This window comes from Oncorhynchus masou, chromosome 24 (genome assembly GCF_036934945.1).
Source record: "Oncorhynchus masou masou isolate Uvic2021 chromosome 24, UVic_Omas_1.1, whole genome shotgun sequence".
Classification (NCBI taxonomy): Eukaryota; Metazoa; Chordata; class Actinopteri; order Salmoniformes; family Salmonidae; genus Oncorhynchus; species Oncorhynchus masou.
The window spans coordinates 27,210,313-27,232,306 of NC_088235.1; the positions used below are offsets into that span (position 1 = coordinate 27,210,313).

The 21,994-nt window shown below is 43.2% G+C and overlaps 1 protein-coding gene across 1 annotated transcript in view; it reads left to right on the forward strand.

The window, feature by feature from the left end:
* The first annotated feature begins 6,873 nt into the window (after positions 1–6,873).
* The window catches only part of LOC135511966 (extracellular serine/threonine protein kinase FAM20C-like), a 106,349-nt gene continuing 91,228 nt past the window's right edge, over positions 6,874–21,994 (forward strand). Inside the window, exons 1-3 of the mRNA XM_064933507.1 lie at positions 6,874–8,339; positions 8,709–8,887; positions 11,357–11,435. Of these exons, the coding sequence (XP_064789579.1) occupies positions 7,600–8,339; positions 8,709–8,887; positions 11,357–11,435 (998 nt within the window). The 5' untranslated portion in view covers positions 6,874–7,599. The remainder of the gene's footprint in view (positions 8,340–8,708; positions 8,888–11,356; positions 11,436–21,994) is intronic.

The following is a 21,994-nucleotide window of genomic DNA, read 5'->3' on the forward strand; positions in this document are numbered from 1 at the left end:
TCAGTTAATGTGCCTTGGGTTTTGTTTCTCCAGACAGTTTTGGGTCCTGTGTAGGGGCCGGTCAGTTAATGTGCCTTGGGTTTTGTTTCTCCAGACAGTTTTGGTCCTGTGTATGGGCCGGTCAGTTAATGGGCCTTGGGTTTTGTTTCTCCAGACAGTTTTGGGTCCTGTGTATGGGCCGGTCAGTAAATGGGCCTTGGGTTTTGTTTCTCCAGACAGTTTTGGGTCCTGTGTATGGGCCGGTCAGTTAATGTGCCTTGGGTTTTGTTTCTCCAGACAGTTTTGGGTCCTGTGTATGGGCCGGTCAGTTAATGTGCCTTGGGTTTTGTTTCTCCAGACAGTTTTGGGTCCTGTGTATGGGCCGGTCAGTTAATGTGCCTTGTGTTTTGTTTCTCCAGACAGTTTTGGGTCCTGTGTATGGGCCGGTCAGTTAATGTGCCTTGGGTTTTGTTTCTCCAGACAGTTTTGGGTCCTGTGTATGGGCCGGTCAGTTAATGTGCCTTGGGTTTTGTTTCTCCAGACAGTTTTGGATCCTGTGTATGGGCCAGTCAGTTAATGTGCCTTGGGTTTTGTTTCTCCAGACAGGTTTGGGTCCTGTGTATGGGCCGGTCAGTTAATGGGCCTTGGGTTTTGTTTCTCCAGACAGTTTTGGGTCCTGTGTATGGGCCGGTCAGTTAATGTGCCTTGGGTTTTGTTTCTCCAGACAGTTTTGGGTCCTGTGTATGGGCCGGTCAGTTAATGTGCCTTGGGTTTTGTTTCTCCAGTCAGTTTTGGGTCCTGTGTATGGGCCGGTCAGTTAATGTGCCTTGGGTTTTGTTTCTCCAGACAGTTTTGGGTCCTGTGTATGGGCCGGTCAGTTAATGTGCGTTGGGTTTTGTTTCTCCAGACAGTTTTGGGTCCTGTGTATGGGCCGGTCAGTTAATGTGCCTTGGGTTTTGTTTCTCCAGACAGTTTTGGGTCCTGTGTAGGGGCCGGTCAGTTAATGTGCCTTGGGTTTTGTTTCTCCAGACAGTTTTGGTCCTGTGTATGGGCCGGTCAGTTAATGGGCCTTGGGTTTTGTTTCTCCAGACAGTTTTGGGTCCTGTGTATGGGCCGGTCAGTAAATGGGCCTTGGGTTTTGTTTCTCCAGACAGTTTTGGGTCCTGTGTATGGGCCGGTCAGTTAATGCACCTTGTGTTTTGTTTCTCCAGACAGTTTTGGGTCCTGTGTATGGGCCGGTCAGTTAATGTGCCTTGGGTTTTGTTTCTCCAGACAGTTTTGGGTCCTGTGTATGGGCCGGTCAGTTAATGTGCCTTGTGTTTTGTTTCTCCAGACAGTTTTGGGTCCTGTGTATGGGCCGGTCAGTTAATGTGCCTTGGGTTTTGTTTCTCCAGACAGTTTTGGGTCCTGTGTATGGGCCGGTCAGTTAATGTGCCTTGGGTTTTGTTTCTCCAGACAGTTTTGGATCCTGTGTATGGGCCAGTCAGTTAATGTGCCTTGGGTTTTGTTTCTCCAGACAGTTTTGGGTCCTGTGTATGGGCCGGTCAGTTAATGTGCCTTGGGTTTTGTTTCTCCAGACAGTTTTGGGTCCTGTGTAGGGGCCGGTCAGTTAATGTGCCTTGGGTTTTGTTTCTCCAGACAGTTTTGGTCCTGTTTATGGGCCGGTCAGTTTATGGGCCTTGGGTTTTGTTTCTCCAGACAGTTTTGGGTCCTGTGTATGGGCCGGTCAGTTAATGGGCCTTGGGTTTTGTTTCTCCAGAGAGTTTTGGGTCCTGTGTAGGGGCCGGTCAGTTAATGTGCCTTGGGTTTTGTTTCTCCAGACAGTTTTGGGTCCTGTGTATGGGCCGGTCAGTTAATGGACCTTGTGTTTTTGGGTTTTTGGCGTGACTGTTTTTCCCGGGAATAAAAAATATACATTTTCTGCTCTCTGCACCTGACTCCAAACCCACTGTTGTGGAAGAACTCTGACAACATGTCTGTGGAACTTGCTCAGTTTATGTCTCAGTTGTTGAAATTTGTTATGTTCATACAAATATTTTTCTGAGTTTATTTCGAGGCATGCTCTATTTCAGGTTGCTTTTCAGAATGTTTTGTTTCAATATCTGTGTTTTTGCATGTACATTGATTGGTTGATTAATATTATGCTATACAAAAATAAACAATGTATCTTTTTCTAAACTAATCCAATCTGGTAGTAGTTGGAATTATTGCACTCATTACTGAGATGGTTGTTCCTGTTTAGATTATTTAGGTAGTCTCCTTACTCTACCCTCTCTACCCTGGTAGTCATTCGGAATGCAGGTTGCAGGTGATTAAATGAGCCAATGGTTGGATATCCTCACTCTGGCTGGATTCCAGTAGATATTACACTTCACTTTGCACGCCGGCGTAGCGTGACTTGCAGGCCTGATGTGGCCTATAAACCAGGAGTTTCCTAAGACCACTGTGTTGGGGTATAATTTGGCCCTCAAAGAAAGGTGTCATGATATATGTAATGTATTGTCATAAGGAGTTTAATTTTAAAGGCTAGTAAAGCTGGTGAAACTGTTTATTAAGGGTTCTAGGAAGAACTCTTCAAAGATGAAAAAGGTTCTGAGTAGAACCTTTTAAAGGGGTTTCTAGGCAGAACTCTTCATAGAGGGTTCTTGATAGAACCATATACAAGGGGTTCTATGGCAAACCGTACATTAACAACCCCTAAAGGGTTCTACCTAGCACCAAAAAGGGTTCCCTATGGGGACAAACCGAAGAACCCTATATGGTTCTACTTAGCACCTTTTTTTCTAAGAGTGCATTTGCCAAACCAGTGGTGGGGAGGCGCATTGTTATTGTTTGAACTGCAGATTGGCCCTTTAAAGAAAATAAAAAGGTTCAAATAGATGGAGAAAAATGTGCCCACATGTAAATATAAAGCTGCAATTGCTTTATAAATGTGTGGCAATTAACTGCTTTGATTCCTTGTAATTCATATATAGACATTTACATAATGTTCCAATAGTGTAAATCTTAATTATCAGAAATAGTACATCTAAAATGGCACCCTATTCCCTACTGACTATATAGGGAAAGGGGTGTCATTTTGACCTAACATATATTGATAAAGTCATTACCGTCAGTTAAAGAGACCATTTAAATGAAATCTCCACGTCCTTACAATTCAACAGTGGCTGGCCTGTGAACCGCACTCTAAATTAAATCGTGGAAGACTTGAAGATGGCGAGAAGGAGGGAGGGAGGGAGGAATAGGGGGAACAAACAAATTAGTAATAAGATGGGAGTTTTGTGGCTTATTGGGGCCAACAGAGGGGAATGTTATCTGTAACATGCATTTAAATCTGCCATATCAGGTGCAGAAGCACTTCAGGGATGGAAATGAGGCTTGATCCATGGATGTTCCATTCAACCCTGGTCACGCTAAGGGCAGATTCATACAAATGCAGCTACCACACAATGCATATGTGACGCTTGGAGCGCAATGATGAGGAGTGAAGGTGGAGAGGAAGGGCCAACCCAAGCCGTCTTTATGATAATATACATAGGATTTATTTTTTCCTTTTAAAATTTGAGGGTGACTTTCGTATCTTAACTTGATGTATTTCCTTTCCATATAGTGGCGTGTGTCCCAATGATGTCATTCCTAACCAGACACTCCTGATACAGTACGAGTCCCACTTTTACTGCACATTTCAGGACAGAAGCTCACGACTATAAAATCAGGGAAGCAACTTTTTCCCAATTACAACTTGAATTCTTTTCCCACCAAAACCACAGCCCTGACTCCCCTATTTCCCACCAGCCCCTATATAGCAAATATATAAGTCCCCCACTGCTGAGATAGCATTGATGAAGATAAGGATTTGCTATCTCAATGTACTCCCCAATACGTATAGAACATCCATCTACAGGTATGTCTTTATGGCCTCTGCTGTGCCCAGTTATTGTTGTCATTTGAGTGTGTGTGTGTGTGTGTGTGTGTGTGTGTGTGTGTGTGGGGGGGGGGGGGGGGTAGGTCGTTCTGTTCTGTTCAATACATTAATTGATTTGTTATGCTAATTTGATTGTTTTTCCTTCTGCTGTCCCTCACTGTTAGGATACTCGTACAGGGAACACATATTATTGCACCACACTGTTTAAGGAAGTGCTATGTAACACTTAAACTAGTGGCAACTGAGCTGCCACTAACTTCAAGGAGACGAAACCTTAACTTAGGCTTATGAGACAGATTGAAGCTAAACTGAAACATTCATCCTGAGGTGTTCTGAAACATGACAGGTGTGTTGTAACACCAGTTAATCAAGAATGTGTTATATATCTTTTTAGGGCAATGGTCAGTAAAATATCAAGAATACAAAGGTGGTCTTGATTCATATTGAAAGGTTGAATAAACTGCACAATGCAGTCAGTCATTCAGGCCATGGGGTTTGTGAAGAGTCACTGACCCATTGACTGCATGCTATCATCATCATGCCTACCTGGCTGACATCAATACACATTCATTCAACCCTGGCTATTTCCCTTCGGGTAGGAGAGGAAGCTAGAATAGTCCATTGTCAGAATATGTCATTGTGGGAAGATGGGAAACAAGACCCCTATATTGTTATCATTTGAGAGTGTTGGGGGGGTCCGTATCCAGAGACATATCACTGCTGGCCTGTGTCAGCCAGAGCACTTTGTCACATAAAGGGCATCCTAGGTGATATCTTGTGGCCAATGACACAATGAGCGGAAACGTTTATTTGTTTCAATTAATAAATTTAGAAATTAATCAATTATTAAATGTTATCAATTATACAATTGTTTCTCCTCATCTCATTGCAGTCTCTACTGGTACAGTTGGCAAATAGTATTGGACCACCTGTAAAATGATGTCTTCCCCTTACAGGGCAATGGTCAGTAAAACAGCAAGAATACAAAGGTGAACTTGATTCATATTGAAAGGTTGAATGAATTGCACAATGCAGCCTGTCATTCAGACCAGTTTTTTTTAGATTCAGTGACCCATTGAGTGCATGCTATCATCATCATGCCAATCTGACTGACATCAATAGACGTATGGCTCTGGCTATTTCACCCTATAGGCAAGAGGGAGGAAGCTCGAGCAGTCATTGTAGATGATCATAGTTGATGATGGGTAACAAGCGAAGGATTGTCTCTAAGTACAGATGTAGGATCTTATTTAGAGACAGTTTACTACAGCAGGAAAATAATTCTGCAGCAACAGGAAATGTAAATTATTATGTGGATTATAATTCATGGACATTTTTTGTAGGGGTTGATACATTTTTGTTCGGGTAAATCAAGTCTGACATTTTAAAGTGGAATAAAAACAACTTTAGAAGCCTTTTTAAAACTTGAATACACTATAAGTTTGCATTTCTGGTTGTGCAGGAAAATTCTCAGTAACAAAAGACTGATCAAATTAAGATCCTAGATCTGTAGTCTGAATCAATGCCATTAGTTACCTTCTATTTTATTGAGTTTCTTCATGGCTTCAAAGTCCATGTGTCACCCCATGTTATCCCTGTAGGAAGCCAACATAGCAATTTGGTGAACGAATCTCTAATCTATTAAGTAAGTGGGGCTATGTTCCTCCTCCTCTGTCTCACACAATAGGCAAGACTGTAGTTGTCTGTTGTGTTAGGTGAGTGAGTCACTAGACTGTTACTTGCTTCTTGGAAAGGCTCCTTTTGGTAGGACTGAAATAAACCCATAATTTCTCACTCACTCACTCTAGTACACACACACACGCACGACCGCAATCATACACACAGGCAGGCAGGCAGGCAGGCACGCACGCACGCACGCACGCACACACACACACACACACACACACACACACACACACACACACACACACACACACACACACACACACTTCCAATTTAGTGCCCGGATTGACAATTATCATTATGTTCCCATTTAATTTTGCCTTTACAGATACTTAATTAGTCCTCACGGTTAATGTACTGTTTTATGTAAATCCCTATACAGTCTAAGCGCATCCATATACCTTTGTGGTGTGGCGTGGCACAGACCCCACTGTCTGTCTCCTTTCATGTTGTTAAGCCATGCTGCTTTTACTGTAGCTATAATGTCATCTCAAAAGGTAGTCATGATGGACATGATCGGTCATACAAAGACATGGTCCAACCATCCTAACCCTAACCCATTCATTCAGTAGCTTTACGGCAGTCAATTAGCCATAAAGACTACCATTGGTCTTTTGATTGGGAAGTGAAGGCAGACGATGTGAATATTAGCTGAGGCCATCTGTTGTTTCTGTACATGTCCATACTGCCAGGTATTCCTGTAGTTGTGTTTGGCCACATACATTTGTTTTATACATGTTGATGATGCTGCTGTACCACAGGTTGGTGGCACCTTAATTGGGAAGGACGGGCTCATAGTAACGTCTGGAACAGAATTAATGGAATTCCGTTCCAGCCGTTCACTCCATTCCAGCCTTTATTATGAGCCGTCCTACCCCCACCAGCGTCCTGTGTGTTGTACAGATAATACAGTGCTGATTTGACTGAATAGAACCACTGGACTGACACTACCATGCCTCCATAAGGAAGCATCCATGATGCAAGCAGATGCACCTCACTAATCAGTAGCCATAAATAATTGAATGTATAGTATTCACACAACATTGTGCGACAGCGGATTTTCGCCACTGTGATGAGACGCCCTCTTCTTGCACATCCTGGATGTGCAGGGGGTATATTTTCAACAATACAGACACAGGCAGGCCAGGCACTTGAGCCTAAGGGGTTTGCTGTCCTCATCCTCTCTCTATGACTGAAAGAGAGACTCAGCCAATCTGTGCACGGTGACGCACCGCAAGGCTGGATCTAGATGCGCTCATCATCATATTTAACACACCCACCCTCGATCTCACGCTGGACAGACAGTGGTTCTCTTTTTCCTCGCGCAAAAGCCACATATTCGAGAGAGAAAGCGAATCGGCACCTGTCCGAATTATTTATTTGATTTGTCTCGTTTTGGTTGTTTTGTATTGCCTGTCGTTATTCCGGATTTGCTGTGTGATCATTGACATATTTCATACTGTGTCGTTTACTGGGCAATAGGCTATATGTGAACTAATTCACTTAGCCTACACTTTTTTTTAATTTTATTTTTTACCTGCGGCGCTTTTCAACGTTGGTTCGCCGTTTGTCGTGGCAAAGGAGGAATCTCAAATAGTATATTATTTATTGATTATATTTTGACATTGGTGAAAAGCGCTCTCTGCGCGTTTCCTATCCCGGACTGGACCAATGCGTTGCCCGTGGCCAGCGGATCCACGATAGCCTCGTTTCTCACACCGAAGAGTTCACGCTCAACGGCCGGACGGATGTGTGCCAGCAGACCCCGCGAACACACACCTCTGATGGATCATTTATCTACCGGTTTTGAGCTTTTATTTCGGGCCCCTTGCACTTTCTTTATACCTTATGTTGTGCATAAAGCCTTGAGGTCGGACTTGGATCTATAGAGCAGAAAGCAGTTGAGATAATGCCGCTTGCTCAACTTGACCGTTGGTCTGAACCGAATCGACCTGTTTTACCTGGGCGCATGCGGAGAATCCTCTCGTTCTGAATCACAAAAGGAGCCTTCTATGTGGTTGGGAATACAAAAGTTTAACACTGAAAACTTTAGTCTACTCAAGACGGCTATAAGTGAAGATGGTTTCGTGTTCAACGTGTATTTAATTAAATTGGCATCCAGCGTAATAAACATAATCAGTGATGTAGTGAGTCTGTTCATATGCGTGCTCATCATTTGCAGTAAATACTCACAACAGCTCAAACAGAGGACTATGAAGATGCTACTCTTCCGTAAATTCCGGGTTTTGATTCTCATGGTGTTTCTCATCGCCTGCTCGATGCACATCTTGATAGACTTGTTACCAAAGCTGGAGAGGCGCGGCAACACCGGATGCTCCTGCTCGCACACGCCGAGCGAGGGCCCTCAGAACTGGGCTAAACATCGAGCCAGGTCGGGAGTGGAGTCGGGCTGGCCTAACAAACACACTCTGAGAATCCTCCAGGACTTCAGCAATGAGCCAAACTCTAACATCTCTTCCCATTCTCCGGAGAAGATCCCCAAAGCGGGGGATAAAACGGAAGCCTTTATACGGCCTGAACATTATGCGCAAAATGGTGACAAACATAGACGGTTTATACCGGACACTGTGCTCAACAAAAACGTACCTGTCAAAGGTTCAAGGTTGCGGGCGCTGTTTGACCACCCATTATTTAAGAGAGCCTTACCATCTCTGACCGACGAGGACACATTGTTCAATGTCAACACAGACGTCAGATTTGACACCAAAGGCGCCACAGAGAATCAGGAATGGTAACCTGTATTTTATAGATATTTATAGACTCACCACAATCTGAAAGTGATTATTATCCTCCCTAAATTCAACATAAGACATGAACATCAATTAAACAAACAATACACCTAAAATATGATATGTTAATAACAATTGTAATCGTGTTACTACATGAATAAAAGTGTTATTACACAAAGGGTTATAGGCTGCTGAACCATATGATCAAATGTCCCTCTTGCAAATTCAAGTCCCTTAGTAAAACATGTCACCTCAACACACAAAACACTAAAACAGCTGAAGCACTAAAAAGGATGGTGATTCGGGGGTTACACAAAATGCATAATCATGTCATCCTCCCTGTTGTAATAACACTGATCTCCCCACCCCAGGCATGCTGAGCGGAACGTGGAGGAGTACTCTCCGACAGGAGGGGAGCTGACGGTTGACTCCTACCCCAACTGGCTCCGCTTCCACATAGGGATTAATCGATATGAGCTCTACTCCAGACACAACCCAGTCATCGATGCCCTCCTCAGGGACTTGGTCTCACAGAGAATCACCAGCGTTGGTAAGTCAGAGGAGAGAAGGTAGCTTCTCTATAGCCTGGTCCCAGATCTGTTTTTACTTCGTTCAGCCAACTCTCATGCCATAGAATTTGAGAAACTAGCCTGGTTCTAGATCTGTTAGTAGTTTGTTTAGCCACCTCCTCTGACTATCATCAACACAGATAACTTGGCGAAGGCACATACAGATGGGACGAGGATAGTTTCTCCTCTGTATGGCACAACAACAGTAGTCAGAGGACTTGGCTAAACGAAACACAGAAACAGATTTGCGACCAGGTTCTCTCTCCAAATCCATACGCAGTGAAATGAGAGGATGCAGGATGGATACAGCTTGGTCTGGCAGTATGGCCAGCTTCATGCTGCTCCCTCCAGTCCATGTAATTACACAGCTATATGACTACTGAGAGGCCAGGATGTCAATACCAATTGAGACTACAGAAGCCATCAGTTGGTAGTATGGGCTTTTCTTTATATAGCATGCCTAGCTGCCGTCACATCTACTTCACTCATTCACATAAAGAATACAATACAAATGATCAATGGATATTATATACTGTATATTGATAATGTATGACAAATTATATTTTCTAGTTGATAGGTGACATATTTGGTAATGTGTAACTCACACTAGGACACGTAGAACATAGAGCCTAAAGCCTTTGGGTCTGTTACATCAGGGCATCTTTATAGAGTGGGTATGCCAACAGTCTCGAGACTGAAACGTTGACATCTTCCTCTTTAACGGTTCACCCTCTTCTCGCCTTTGCACAGCCCATGTCAACATCTCTTCTACATTAAACAATATTTTCTCAAAGCTATTATGGTATTTTTCAAAGTCTTTGTGCCTCTTTTTTTGGGGCCAATTTGCTTTACGGCCAAGAAATTCACTTGAATTTTGTCCCTTTTTGGATGTGAGGATTCCATCTTCTGCCCTCTGAACAGCTGTCTCAGGAGTCCCTTTAGAATGGCTTATTATGTTCTAGGTTCTAGAATGAGAGAGCGAGAGAGAGGGAAGAAAGAACAGAGAGAGAGAATGAGGGAAGAAAGAAGAGCGCGAGAGAGAACAGAGAGAATGGAAAGAACAGAGAAAACAGACAGCGATGTGAATGCACTCTTTGTCCTTCACCTCCCAGTCTCCTTCCTGATCAAACAAACACTGTGACATCATTTGTCACTCACTCTGAGTACACAGTCACACAGTCTGAACTAGAGGTCGACCGATTATGATTTTTCAACGCCGATACCGATACCGATTATTGGAGGACCAAAAAAGACGATACCGATTAATCGGGCAATTTATTTATTTGTAATAATGAATATTACAACAATACTGAATGAACACTTATTTTAAAATACTATAATACATCAATAAAATCAATTTAGCAAAAACAAAGTGTTGGAGAAGAAAGTAATGTGCCAATATGCAATATGTGCCATGTATGTGCCATGTAAAAATGTGTGCCATGTAGAATATGTGCCATGTAAAAAGCTAACGTTTGAGTTCCTTGCTCAGAACATGAGAACTTATAAAAGTTGCTGGTTCCTTTTAACATGAGACTTCAATATTCCAAGGTAAGAGGTTTTAGGTTGTAGTTAATATAGTATTTATAGGACTATTTCTCTCTATACCATTTGTATTTCATATACCTTTGACTATTGGATGTTCTTATAGGTACTATAGTATTGCCAGTGTAACAGTATAGCATCCGTCCCTCTCCTCGCCCCTACCTGGGCTTGAACCAGGAACAGATTGACAACAGCCACACTCGAAGCAGCGTTACCCATCGCTCCACAAAAGCCACAGCCCTTGCAGCGCAAGGGGAATAACTACTCCAAATCTAAAAGCGAGTGACGTTTGAAACAGTATTAGCGCACACCCAGCTAACTAGCCAGCCATTTCACATTGGTGACACCAGCCATTAGGCTGATAGGCTTGAAGTCATAAACAGTGCTGTGCTTGTGAAGAGCTGCTGACAAAATCCACAGAAATGCGAGCCTTTGGTCATTAATATGACACAATTTCACTAGTTAACTGTACGGTTGCAAGATTGGTTCCCTGAGCTGACAAGGTGAAAATCTGTCATTCTGCCCCTGAACAAGGCAGTTAACCCCCAGTTCCTAGGCCGTCATTGAAAATAAGAATGTATTCTTAACTGACTTGCCTAGTTAAATAAAGGTATAAAAAAAAGGAAATTGGCGCCCAAAAATACAGATTTCCGATTGTTATGAAAACTTGAAATCGGCCCTAATTAATCGGCCATTCCGATTAATCAGTCGACCTCTAGTCTTAACTGAATCAGTGGGAGAGGTTGACCATCCTCTGGAGAAGGACATTCATTGCGTAATTGATTATATCATCTCTGATGATTTCCTTGTACTCTACAATGTCATCCAGTGAGAATGATTCTGCCATACTGTGTAATTGCTGTCAATGATGATTTGAGTTGTTTGTCTTTGTGTATCTCCAACAGCCATGAAGTCTGGAGGCACACAACTAAAACTCATCATGACGTTCCAGAACTACGGACAGGCTCTGTTCAAACCTATGAAGTAAGTAGACTGCTTTATAATAACCAGAAATGCGTCTCATGGTGATGTATTGTATAGGTTCAATAAGCTATTCGTACAGTGCCTCAGGGGGACAATCTAGATGAATAAAGGTTAAATGAAAACAAAATTAATTTTATTTAACCTTGTTTGTATCCAGTTTGGCCATATTGTAATGATAAAATACTTCCTCTGAGAGACTTGGTCCTTTGGTCCTAATCCTTTTCATCATTGTTATAGCTAGCTGGGTTTTAAATTGAATTACTTTTGTTATCGTAATTGGTTAATCATATTCACCCTCCCGTGGTGTGTGGCCTCAGTGGCAGTGTGGAGAGCTGGGTTAAGCCTGTGGCTGATCCCAAGGGGAGGAGGAGGGAAGGGGGAGAAGGTGGAGGAGGAATAGGAACAGGGAAGGGGGAGAAGGAGTAAGAGGAGGGAAGGGGGAGAAGGAAGAGGAGGGGGAAGGGGGAGAAGGAGGAGGGAAGGGGGAGAAGGAGGAGGAGGGAAGGGTGGAGAAGGAAGAGGGGGGGGAAGGGGGAGAAGGAAGAGGAGGGGGAAGGGGGAGAAGGAGGAGGGAAGGGGGAGAAGGAGGAGGAGGGAAGGGTGGAGAAGGAAAGGAGGGGGGGAAGGGGGAGAAGGAGGAGGGAGAGGGAGGGGGAGAAGGAGGAGGAGGGAAGGGTGGAGAAGGAAGAGGAGGGGGAAGGGGGAGAAGGAGGAGGGAAGGGGGGAGAAGGAGGAGGAGGGAAGGGTGGAGAAGGAAGAGGAGGGGGAAGGGGGAGAAGGAGGAGGGAAGGGGGAGAAGGAGGAGGAGGGAAGGGTGGAGAAGGAAGAGGAGGGGGGAAGGGGGAGAAGGAGGAGGGAAGGGGGGAGAAGGAGGAGGAGGGAAGGGTGGAGAAGGAAGAGGAGGGGGGAAGGGGGAGAAGGAGGAGGGAAGGGGAGAGAAGGAGGAGGAGGGAAGGGTGGAGAAGGAAGGGGAAGGGGGAGAAGGCAGAGGAGGGGGGAAGGGGGAGAAGGAGGAGGAGGGAAGGGTGGAGAAGGAGGAATAGGAGCAAGGAAGGGGGAGAGGAGTAGGAAGAGGGAAGGGGGAAGAAGGAGGAGGAGGAGTGAAGGGGGGAGAAGGAGGAATAGGAACAGGGAAGGGGGAGAAGCTGTTCATAGGCTGTCATTACTAATTCCTTCAGTCTAGTCATATTAAGTCAAGTGAGACACACCTCAAATCAGGAGAGAAGCATACTGACATTTTAAACCAGGTGGTTCGAGCCCTGAATGCTAATTGACTGAAATCTTTGGTATATCTGACCGCATGCAACGGGTATGACAAAAAAGTACTTTTTACTGCTACTAATTACATTGGTAACTAGTTCATTATAGCAATAAGGCACATCAGGGGGTGTTGTATATGGCAATATAGCACGTCTAAGGACTGTTCTTACGTACACAATGCAACATGGAGTGCCTGGATACAGCCCTTATACCATATACCACACCCCCTCATGCATTGTTGCTGAAATATGCAATCAAAATCCATCCAGATTTTCTCTATGCGGTACACTAATATTCAATTTGAACAGAAACAGGAAATTACGTTTGTTTGGGATTTAAATGTATTTGTTGTTTGAGGCTGTCAACTCATGTCTGATATTATCTATCCCCTCAGTGTTCTAATCTGAAGACGAGGGGCAGGAGGAGTATGAGACTTATTTTCACTCCCCCGTCTTGATACATTTCATTTAACAAAGCATCAGAACTGTCTTGATGGCAGAGTTAGACCCCAATCTCCATCCAGCTGGACTGGCAGACATTTCCTCTGCGCTATTCCCTAGACAATATTGTGAACCGACACACACACACTTACATTTGAGACATTTAGCAGACACTCTTATTCAGAGGAATCAGTGTTAACTGCCTTGTTCATGGGCACATCAACAGATTTTTTCACATTGTCTGTTCGGGGATTCGAACAAGCAAACTTCCGGTTACTGTACCAACGCTCTTAACCGCTAGGTTACCTGCCACCACACACACATGCATACACATGCATGCAAACACCTGCACACTCACACACACTGCTCCATAACACCCCACCAACTCTCTCTTCTCAATCTGTTTGTGTGTTGCCACATGGTGCATCAAAGAGACAGAGGCTGCAACATCAAAGGCTTCACATCAGCTTCTCCTCTGAACACAAATGCAAATGCATCAACATTTGAGAGAGAGGAGCAGAGCGCCTGGGTACCAATCTGGCGATGGACTCTACCAGTAAACTGGGTTCAGAATAGAATGGCACCGAGCAGGTGCAGAACAGAGCAGGAATCCAGTAGTACTGCTCTGTATCAATCCTATCTTTCCCTCCCTCTCTCTCCCTCTCCCTCTCTCTCCCTCTCCCTCTCTCTCTCTCTCTCTCTCTCTCTCTCTATTCAATTAAATTCAATAGACTTTATTGACATGGCAAGTTAAATTACTTGTCAAAGTATACGGTACCAGTTAAAAGTTTGGACACACCTACTCATTCAAGTGTTTTTCTTTATTTTTAATAAATGATAATAATGAAGACATCTGAACTATGACATAACACATATGAAATCATGCAGTAATAAAAAAGTAGCCGCCCTTTGCCTTGATGACAGCTTTGCACACTCTTGGTATTCTCTCAACCAGCTTCACCGGGAATGCTTTTTCGACAGCCTTGAAGGAGGTCCCACATATGCTGAGCACTTGTTGGCTGCATTTCCTTCACTCTGCTGTCCAACTCATCCCAAATCATCTAAATTGGTTTGAGGTCGGGTGATTATGGAGGCCAGATCATCTGATGCAGCACTCCATCACTCTTCTTCTTGGTCAAATAGCCCTTACACAGCCTGGAGATCATCCGGAACCAACCTGGAACCAAAAATCTCAAATTTGGACTCTGTTACTTGAACTCTGTGAGGGTGGGTCTTCCTTTCCTGTGGCAGTCCTCATGTGAGCCAGTTTTATCATAGTGTTTGTTGGTTTTTCCGACTGCACTTGAAGAAACTTTAAAAGTTCTTAAGATTTTCCAGAATGACTGACATTCATGTCTTAAAGTAATGATGGAATGCCTTTTCTCTTTGCTTATTTGAGCTTTTCTTGCCATAATATGGACTTGGTCTTTTATCAAATAGGTCTATCTTCTGTATACCACCCGTACCTTGTCACAACACAACCGATTGGCTCAAATGTATTAAGAAGGAAAGACATTCCACAAATGTACTTTAAACAAACCACACCTGTTCATTGAAATGCATTCCAGGTGATTACCTCATGAAGCTGGTTGAGAGAATGCCAAGTGTGTGCAAAGCTGTCATCAAGGAAAAGGTGTTTACTTTTACACATCGCAAATATAAAATATTTTTGATTTGTGTAGCAATTTTTTTGCTTACTACATGATTCCATATGTGTTTTTTCATAGTTTTGATGTCTTCACTATTATTTTACAATGTAGAAAATATTAATAATAAAGAAAACCCCCTGAATGAGTTGGTGTGTCAAACCTTTTGACTGATACTGTACATATAACAAAAGAGTGGGATCAACATCAATAATAGTAGTAATAGTGGAAATGGGATTACCATTAACAGAAATTTTGTCTACTTATGATAAGGTAAAATGTTTATGTTTTGTCTCTATATGATATGGTAAATATATCCAATGCAAAAATCATCTACATTTAAATTGGATTAATATGCATATATTTCCATGAATTCCAATATATTCCTGTTAATTCCCAAAGAAAGTTTCCACTTATGAATATTCCCCAAAATGTGCAACCATACTCTGATTACTCTGACATCAATGAAAATGTAATTGAAAATGTAATCAAACACTTCATGGCAGGCAAGGAGCTAATGTTGTGCAAACTTTGTATAGGCTATGCACGAGAAAAGAGTGATGGCCTCAACAGCTTTCTTTAGATTAGGCCTACTGTATTTTATAATTAAGATTGGTCAAAGTAGCCACCCTTTTCCTTGATGAAAGCTTACAACAACAATATTAATGATGATAAAAATATATAAAAGCAGTAGTAGTAGACCAGTCTCAACAAGTCAATAGTAGTAGACCAGTCAGTAGTAGTAGACCAGTCTCAACCAGTCAATAGTAGTAGACCAGTCAATAGTAGTAGACCAGTCAATAGTAGTCGACCAGTCTCAACCAGTCAATAGTAGTAGACCAGTCAATAGTAGTAGACCAGTCTCAACCAGTCAATAGCAGTAGACCAGTCAATAGTAGTAGACCAGTCAATAGTAGTAGACCAGTCAATAGTAGTAGACCAGTCTCAACCAGTCAGTAGTAGTAGACCAGTCAATAGTAGTAGACCAGTCAATAGTAGTAGACCAGTCTCAATCAGTCAATAGTAGTAGACCAGTCAGTAGTAGTAGACCAGTCTCAACCAGTCAGTAGTAGTAGACCAGTCAATAGTAGTAGACCAGTCAATAGTAGTAGACCAGTCAATAGTAGTAGACAAGTCTCAACCAGTCAATAGTAGTAGACCAGTCTCAACCAGTCAATAGTAGTAGACCAGTCAATAGTAGTAGACCAGTCTCAACCAGTCAGTAGTAGTAGACCAGTCTCAACCAGTCAATAGTAGTAGACCAGTCTCAACCAGTCAGTAGTAGTAGACCAGTCTCAACCAGTCAGTTGTAGTAGACCAGTCTCAACCAGTCAGTTGTAGTTGACCAGTCTCAACCAGTCAGTAGTAGTAGACCAGTCTCAACCAGTCAATAGTAGTAGACCAGTCTCAACCAGTCAGTAGTAGTAGACCAGTCTCAACCAGTCAGTAGTAGTAGACCAGTCTCAACCAGTCAGTAGTAGTAGACAAGTCTCAACCAGTCAATAGTAGTAGACCAGTCTCAACCAGTCAGTAGTAGTAGACTAGTCAATAGTAGTAGACCAGTCTCAACCAGTCAATAGTAGTAGACCAGTCTCAACCAGTCAGTAGTAGTAGACCAGTCTCAACCAGTCAGTAGTAGTAGACCAGTCTCAACCAGTCAGTAGTAGTAGACTAGTCAATAGTAGTAGACCAGTCTCAACCAGTCAGTAGTAGTAGACCAGTCTCAACCAGTCCGTAGTAGTAGACCAGTCTCAACCAGTCAGTAGTAGTAGACTAGTCAATAGTAGTAGACCAGTTTCAACCAGTCAGTAGTATTAGACCAGTCTCAACCAGTCAGTAGTAGTAGACCAGTCTCAACCAGTCAATAGTAGTAGACCAGTCTCAACCAGTCAATAGTAGTAGACCAGTCTCAACCAGTCAGTAGTAGTAGACTAGTCAATAGTAGTAGACCAGTCTCAACCAGTCAGTAGTAGTAGACCAGTCTCAACCAGTCAGTAGTAGTAGACCAGTCTCAACCAGTCAGTAGTAGTAGACCAGTCTCAACCAGTCAGTAGTAGTAGACTAGTCAATAGTAGTAGACCAGTCTCAACCAGTCAATAGTATTAGACCAGTCTCAACCAGTCAGTAGTAGTAGACCAGTCTTAACCAGTCAGTAGTAGTAGACCAGTCAATAGTAGTAGACCAGTCTCAACCAGTCAATAGTAGTAGACAAGTCAATAGTAGTAGACCAGTCTCAACCAGTCAATAGTAGGAGACCAGTCTCAACCAGTCAGTAGTAGTGGACCAGTCTCAACCAGTCAGTAGTAGTAGACCAGTCTCAACCAGTCAGTAGTAGTAGACCAGTCTCAACCAGTCAGTAGTAGTAGACCAGTCTCAACCAGTCAGTAGTAGTAGACCAGTCTCAACCAGTCAGTAGTAGTAGACCAGTCTCAACCAGTCAGTAGTAGTGGACCAGTCTCAACCAGTCAGTTGTAGTAGACCAGTCTCAACCAGTCAGTAGTAGTAGACCAGTCTCAACCAGTCAGTAGTAGTAGACCAGTCTCAACCAGTCAGTAGTAGAAGACCAGTCTCAACCAGTCAGTAGTAGTAGACCAGTCTCAACCAGTCAGTAGTAGTAGACCAGTCTCAACCAGTCAGTAGTAGTAGACCAGTCTCAACCAGTCAGTAGTAGTAGACCAGTCTCAACCAGTCAGTAGTAGAAGACCAGTCTCAACCAGTCAGTAGTAGTAGACCAGTCTCAACCAGTCAGTAGTAGTAGACCAGTCTCAACCAGTCAGTTGTAGTAGACCAGTCTCAACCAGTCAGTAGTAGTAGACCAGTCTCAACCAGTCAGTAGTAGTAGACCAGTCTCAACCAGTCAGTAGTAGAAGACCAGTCTCAACCAGTCAGTAGTAGTAGACCAGTCTCAACCAGTCAGTAGTAGTAGACCAGTCTCAACCAGTCAGTAGTAGTAGACCAGTCTCAACCAGTCAGTTGTAGTAGACCAGTCTCAACCAGTCAGTAGTAGTAGACCAGTCTCAACCAGTCAGTTGTAGTAGACCAGTCTCAACCAGTCAGTAGTAGTAGACCAGTCTCAACCAGTCAGTAGTAGTAGACCAGTCTCAACCAGTCAGTAGTAGTAGACCAGTCTCAACCAGTCAGTAGTAGTAGACCAGTCTCAACCAGTCAGTAGTAGTAGACCAGTCTCAACCAGTCAGTTGTAGTAGACCAGTCTCAACCAGTCAGTAGTAGTAGACCAGTCTCAACCAGTCAGTAGTAGTAGACCAGTCTCAACCAGTCAGTTGTAGTAGACCAGTCTAAACCAGTCAGTTGTAGTAGACCAGTCTCAACCAGTCAGTAGTAGTAGACCAGTCTCAACCAGTCAGTAGTAGTAGACCAGTCTCAACCAGTCAATAGTATTAGACCAGTCTCAACCAGTCAGTTGTAGTAGACCAGTCTCAACCAGTCAGTAGTAGTAGACCAGTCTCAACCAGTCAGTAGTAGTAGACCAGTCTCAACCAGTCAATAGTATTAGACCAGTCTCAACCAGTCAGTTGTAGTAGACCAGTCTCAACCAGTCAGTAGTAGTAGACCAGTCTCAACCAGTCAGTTGTAGTAGACCAGTCTCAACCAGTCAGTTGTAGTAGACCAGTCTCAACCAGTCAGTTGTAGTAGACCAGTCTCAACCAGTCAGTTGTAGTAGACCAGTCTCAACCAGTCAGTTGTAGTAGACCAGTCTCAACCAGTCAGTAGTAGTAGACCAGTCTCAACCAGTCAGTAGTAGTAGACCAGTCTCAACCAGTCAATAGTATTAGACCAGTCTCAACCAGTCAGTTGTAGTAGACCAGTCTCAACCAGTCAGTTGTAGTAGACCAGTCTCAACCAGTCAGTTGTAGTATACCAGTCTCAACCAGTCAATAGTATTAGACCAGCCTCAACCAGTCAGTTGTAGTAGACCAGTCTCAACCAGTCAGTTGTAGTAGACCAGTCTCAACCAGTCAGTTGTAGTAGACCAGTCTCAACCAGTCAGTTGTAGTAGACCAGTCTCAACCAGTCAGTAGTAGTAGACCAGTCTCAACCAGTCAGTAGTAGTAGACCAGTCTCAACCAGTCAGTTGTAGTAGACCAGTCTCAACCAGTCAGTAGTAGTAGACCAGTCTCAACCAGTCAGTTGTAGTAGACCAGTCTCAACCAGTCAGTTGTAGTAGACCAGTCTCAACTAGTCAGTTGTAGTAGACCAGTCTCAACCAGTCAGTTGTAGTAGACCAGTCTCAACCAGTCAGTTGTAGTAGACCAGTCTCAACTAGTCAGTTGTAGTAGACCAGTCTCAACCAGTCAGTTGTAGTAGACCAGTCTCAACCAGTCAGTTGTAGTAGACCAGTCTCAACCAGTCAGTTGTAGTAGACCAGTCTCAACTAGTCAGTTGTAGTAGACCAGTCTCAACCAGTCAGTTGTAGTAGACCAGTCTCAACCAGTCAGTTGTAGTAGACCAGTCTCAACCAGTCAGTTGTAGTAGACCAGTCTCAACCAGTCAGTTGTAGTAGACCAGTCTCAACCAGTCAGTAGTAGTAGACCAGTCTCAACCAGCCAGTTGTAGTAGACCAGTCTCAACCAGTCAATAGTATTAGACCAGTCTCAACCAGTCAGTTGTAGTAGACCAGTCTCAACCAGTCAGTTGTAGTAGACCAGTCTCAACCAGTCAGTTGTAGTAGACCAGTCTCAACCAGTCAGTTGTAGTAGACCAGTCTCAACCAGTCAGTTGTAGTAGACCAGTCTCAACCAGTCAGTTGTAGTAGACCAGTCTCAACCAGTCAGTAGTAGTAGACCAGTCTCAACCAGCCAGTTGTAGTAGACCAGTCTCAACCAGTCAATAGTATTAGACCAGTCTCAACCAGTCAGTTGTAGTAGACCAGTCTCAACCAGTCAGTTGTAGTAGACCAGTCTCAACCAGTCAGTTGTAGTAGACCAGTCTCTCTCTCTGTCTCCTTTTTGCATCCGGAAAGTCTTATGTTTTGTGAAAAGTGATTTTGAGCAAAAGTCAGGTCAGTCAGCTTCCTCATTTCCCAACTCAGGCAACAGTCAGTCTGATGATTCACCCCTTAACATCGGCCTTGTCATGTTGTGCGCCTTACAAATGATCTCCCCATCCTATTTAGTTGCACAATGAGGTAGAGCCACCCACGGTACAGTCTCGTCTACTGTCTTAGTGGGTTAACCTGGAATCCTAACTGATAAGCTCCATTTCACCATGATTCCAGTCTTTGTTTGGGTATAGAGCAGTAGGTTGGGCTTTAACACTGCCTCTGTAACGATCATTATTCAGTCTAGCTGTCTGTCTGTCAGTCTCTCTGTCTCGTCTGTTTATGGGTGTGGAGGAGACGTGATCGTCATATGTACATCCAAATTAGACCCTGAGTACACAGATTGTTTGTTAGCTGATGAGATCAAATTGGAGGCAGGGTTGGGTGTTGATATAATCATGGTTTCTGTTCCAGCATTCCCGGTTAACTGTATTGCTTGCCAATCAACTCCACTGAGTCATACAGTGCACACAAATCCAATATACCCTGTCGATTTCTATGGAGACAAATTAGATAGTCTGTGTAGTATCAATCAAACACAGGAGGCTGGTGAGGGGAGGACGGTTCATAATAATGGTGCAACCATATATTTAATTGATTGACAGTTTGACAGTAGAGTCAGGTGCATTATTTTTCACTCTTTTTTTGTCAGTATATTAACACCAAATAACTCCCCTGAGATATGTCAGCATGTGTAGGCATATCATTACTCACACAAAACATTTCAACATTTCATCAAAATGGGCGAGATGTGAAACAATGGTTTTATCAAAAGCATCAGAGCTCAGGGCGATGTGCTGTATTGAGATAGAAAAATGTCTGAACTGAACAGGACGTGTCTGAACAGAGTGTCTTTCATTCGCTTTGATGGCCGCTTGGCTTCTCTCTGAGAACAATGCAGCCCCATGACAATACAACGAGTTCTGTTTTGTCAGCCTTATAGAGAGATATCAAACTAACACAATCGTTCAACATTCTCAGCATATAATATCATCTCTAATACAATATGAACATTATTTCTCTCTCTCCCTCTCTCTCTCTCTCTCCCTCCCTTTCACTCTCTCTGTCCTTTCTTTTTTTATAATATAACAATATTTGACTAGGTTTCCTGAGATTGACTGTTGTAGAGGAATGACTGGCCTCGGGACAACTGGTTGAGAGGAGATGAATATGAGACAGGTCTAAAATGAGTAGAACTGACACTTTATGATTACTACCATGACACAGTTTCAGGCCAGCGAAGGTTGGTATACTGTAGTATATGTTTCACCTCTAACCGCTGGTCAGATATTGTTTTCCCATCAGATTGTTTAATGGTGAACAAATACTGATTATTGTAAGGTTGTGTGATCCCAGATCTGTGGTGATTGAGGGTTCATCTTCGAACATAAGTGACACAGGGCAGTGATTGCTAGATGGGGATGCCTTCCCCGGGCCATTGAAAACAAGTCTAGTCTATCTGTTCTATATGCACTATTTCTATGCTTTTTAATTTATTTGTTTTTGCATCTTTTTCTTTCGGGTTTGTACACCAGACAAATATATTTCACAGCGGTTTAGATGGTACAATGATTTTCTACACTATACTTGATTGTTTTGTCATATAAACTGAAATTAGGCGAACTATTAGAATTTTAGCAAGCAGGAAATTGCAGAGCGATTTCTGCATAGTGCACCTTAAATTGACCAGCCTGGTAAAATAATTATAATTCCAGTAAGTAAAACAAGAAATGCCACACTCTTCAAAGATATATTATGATGATCATCTGAACACAGATCTAGGATCAGCTTAGCGTCACCCTACTATAATCAAATCAAATCAAATTTTATTTGTCACATACACATGGTTAGACATTTACATTTACATTTAAGTCATTTAGCAGACGCTCTTATCCAGAGCGACTTACAAATTGGTGAATTCACCTTCTGACATCCAGTGGAACAGCCACTTTACAATAGTGCATCTAAATCATTAAGGGGGGTGGTGAGAAGGATTACTTATCTTATCCTAGGTATTCCTTGAAGAGGTGGGGTTTCAGGTGTCTCCGGAAGGTGGTGATTGACTCCGCTGTCCTGGCGTCGTGAGGGAGTTTGTTCCACCATTGGGGGGCCAGCAGATGTTAATGCGAGTGTAGCGAAATGCTTGTGCTTCCA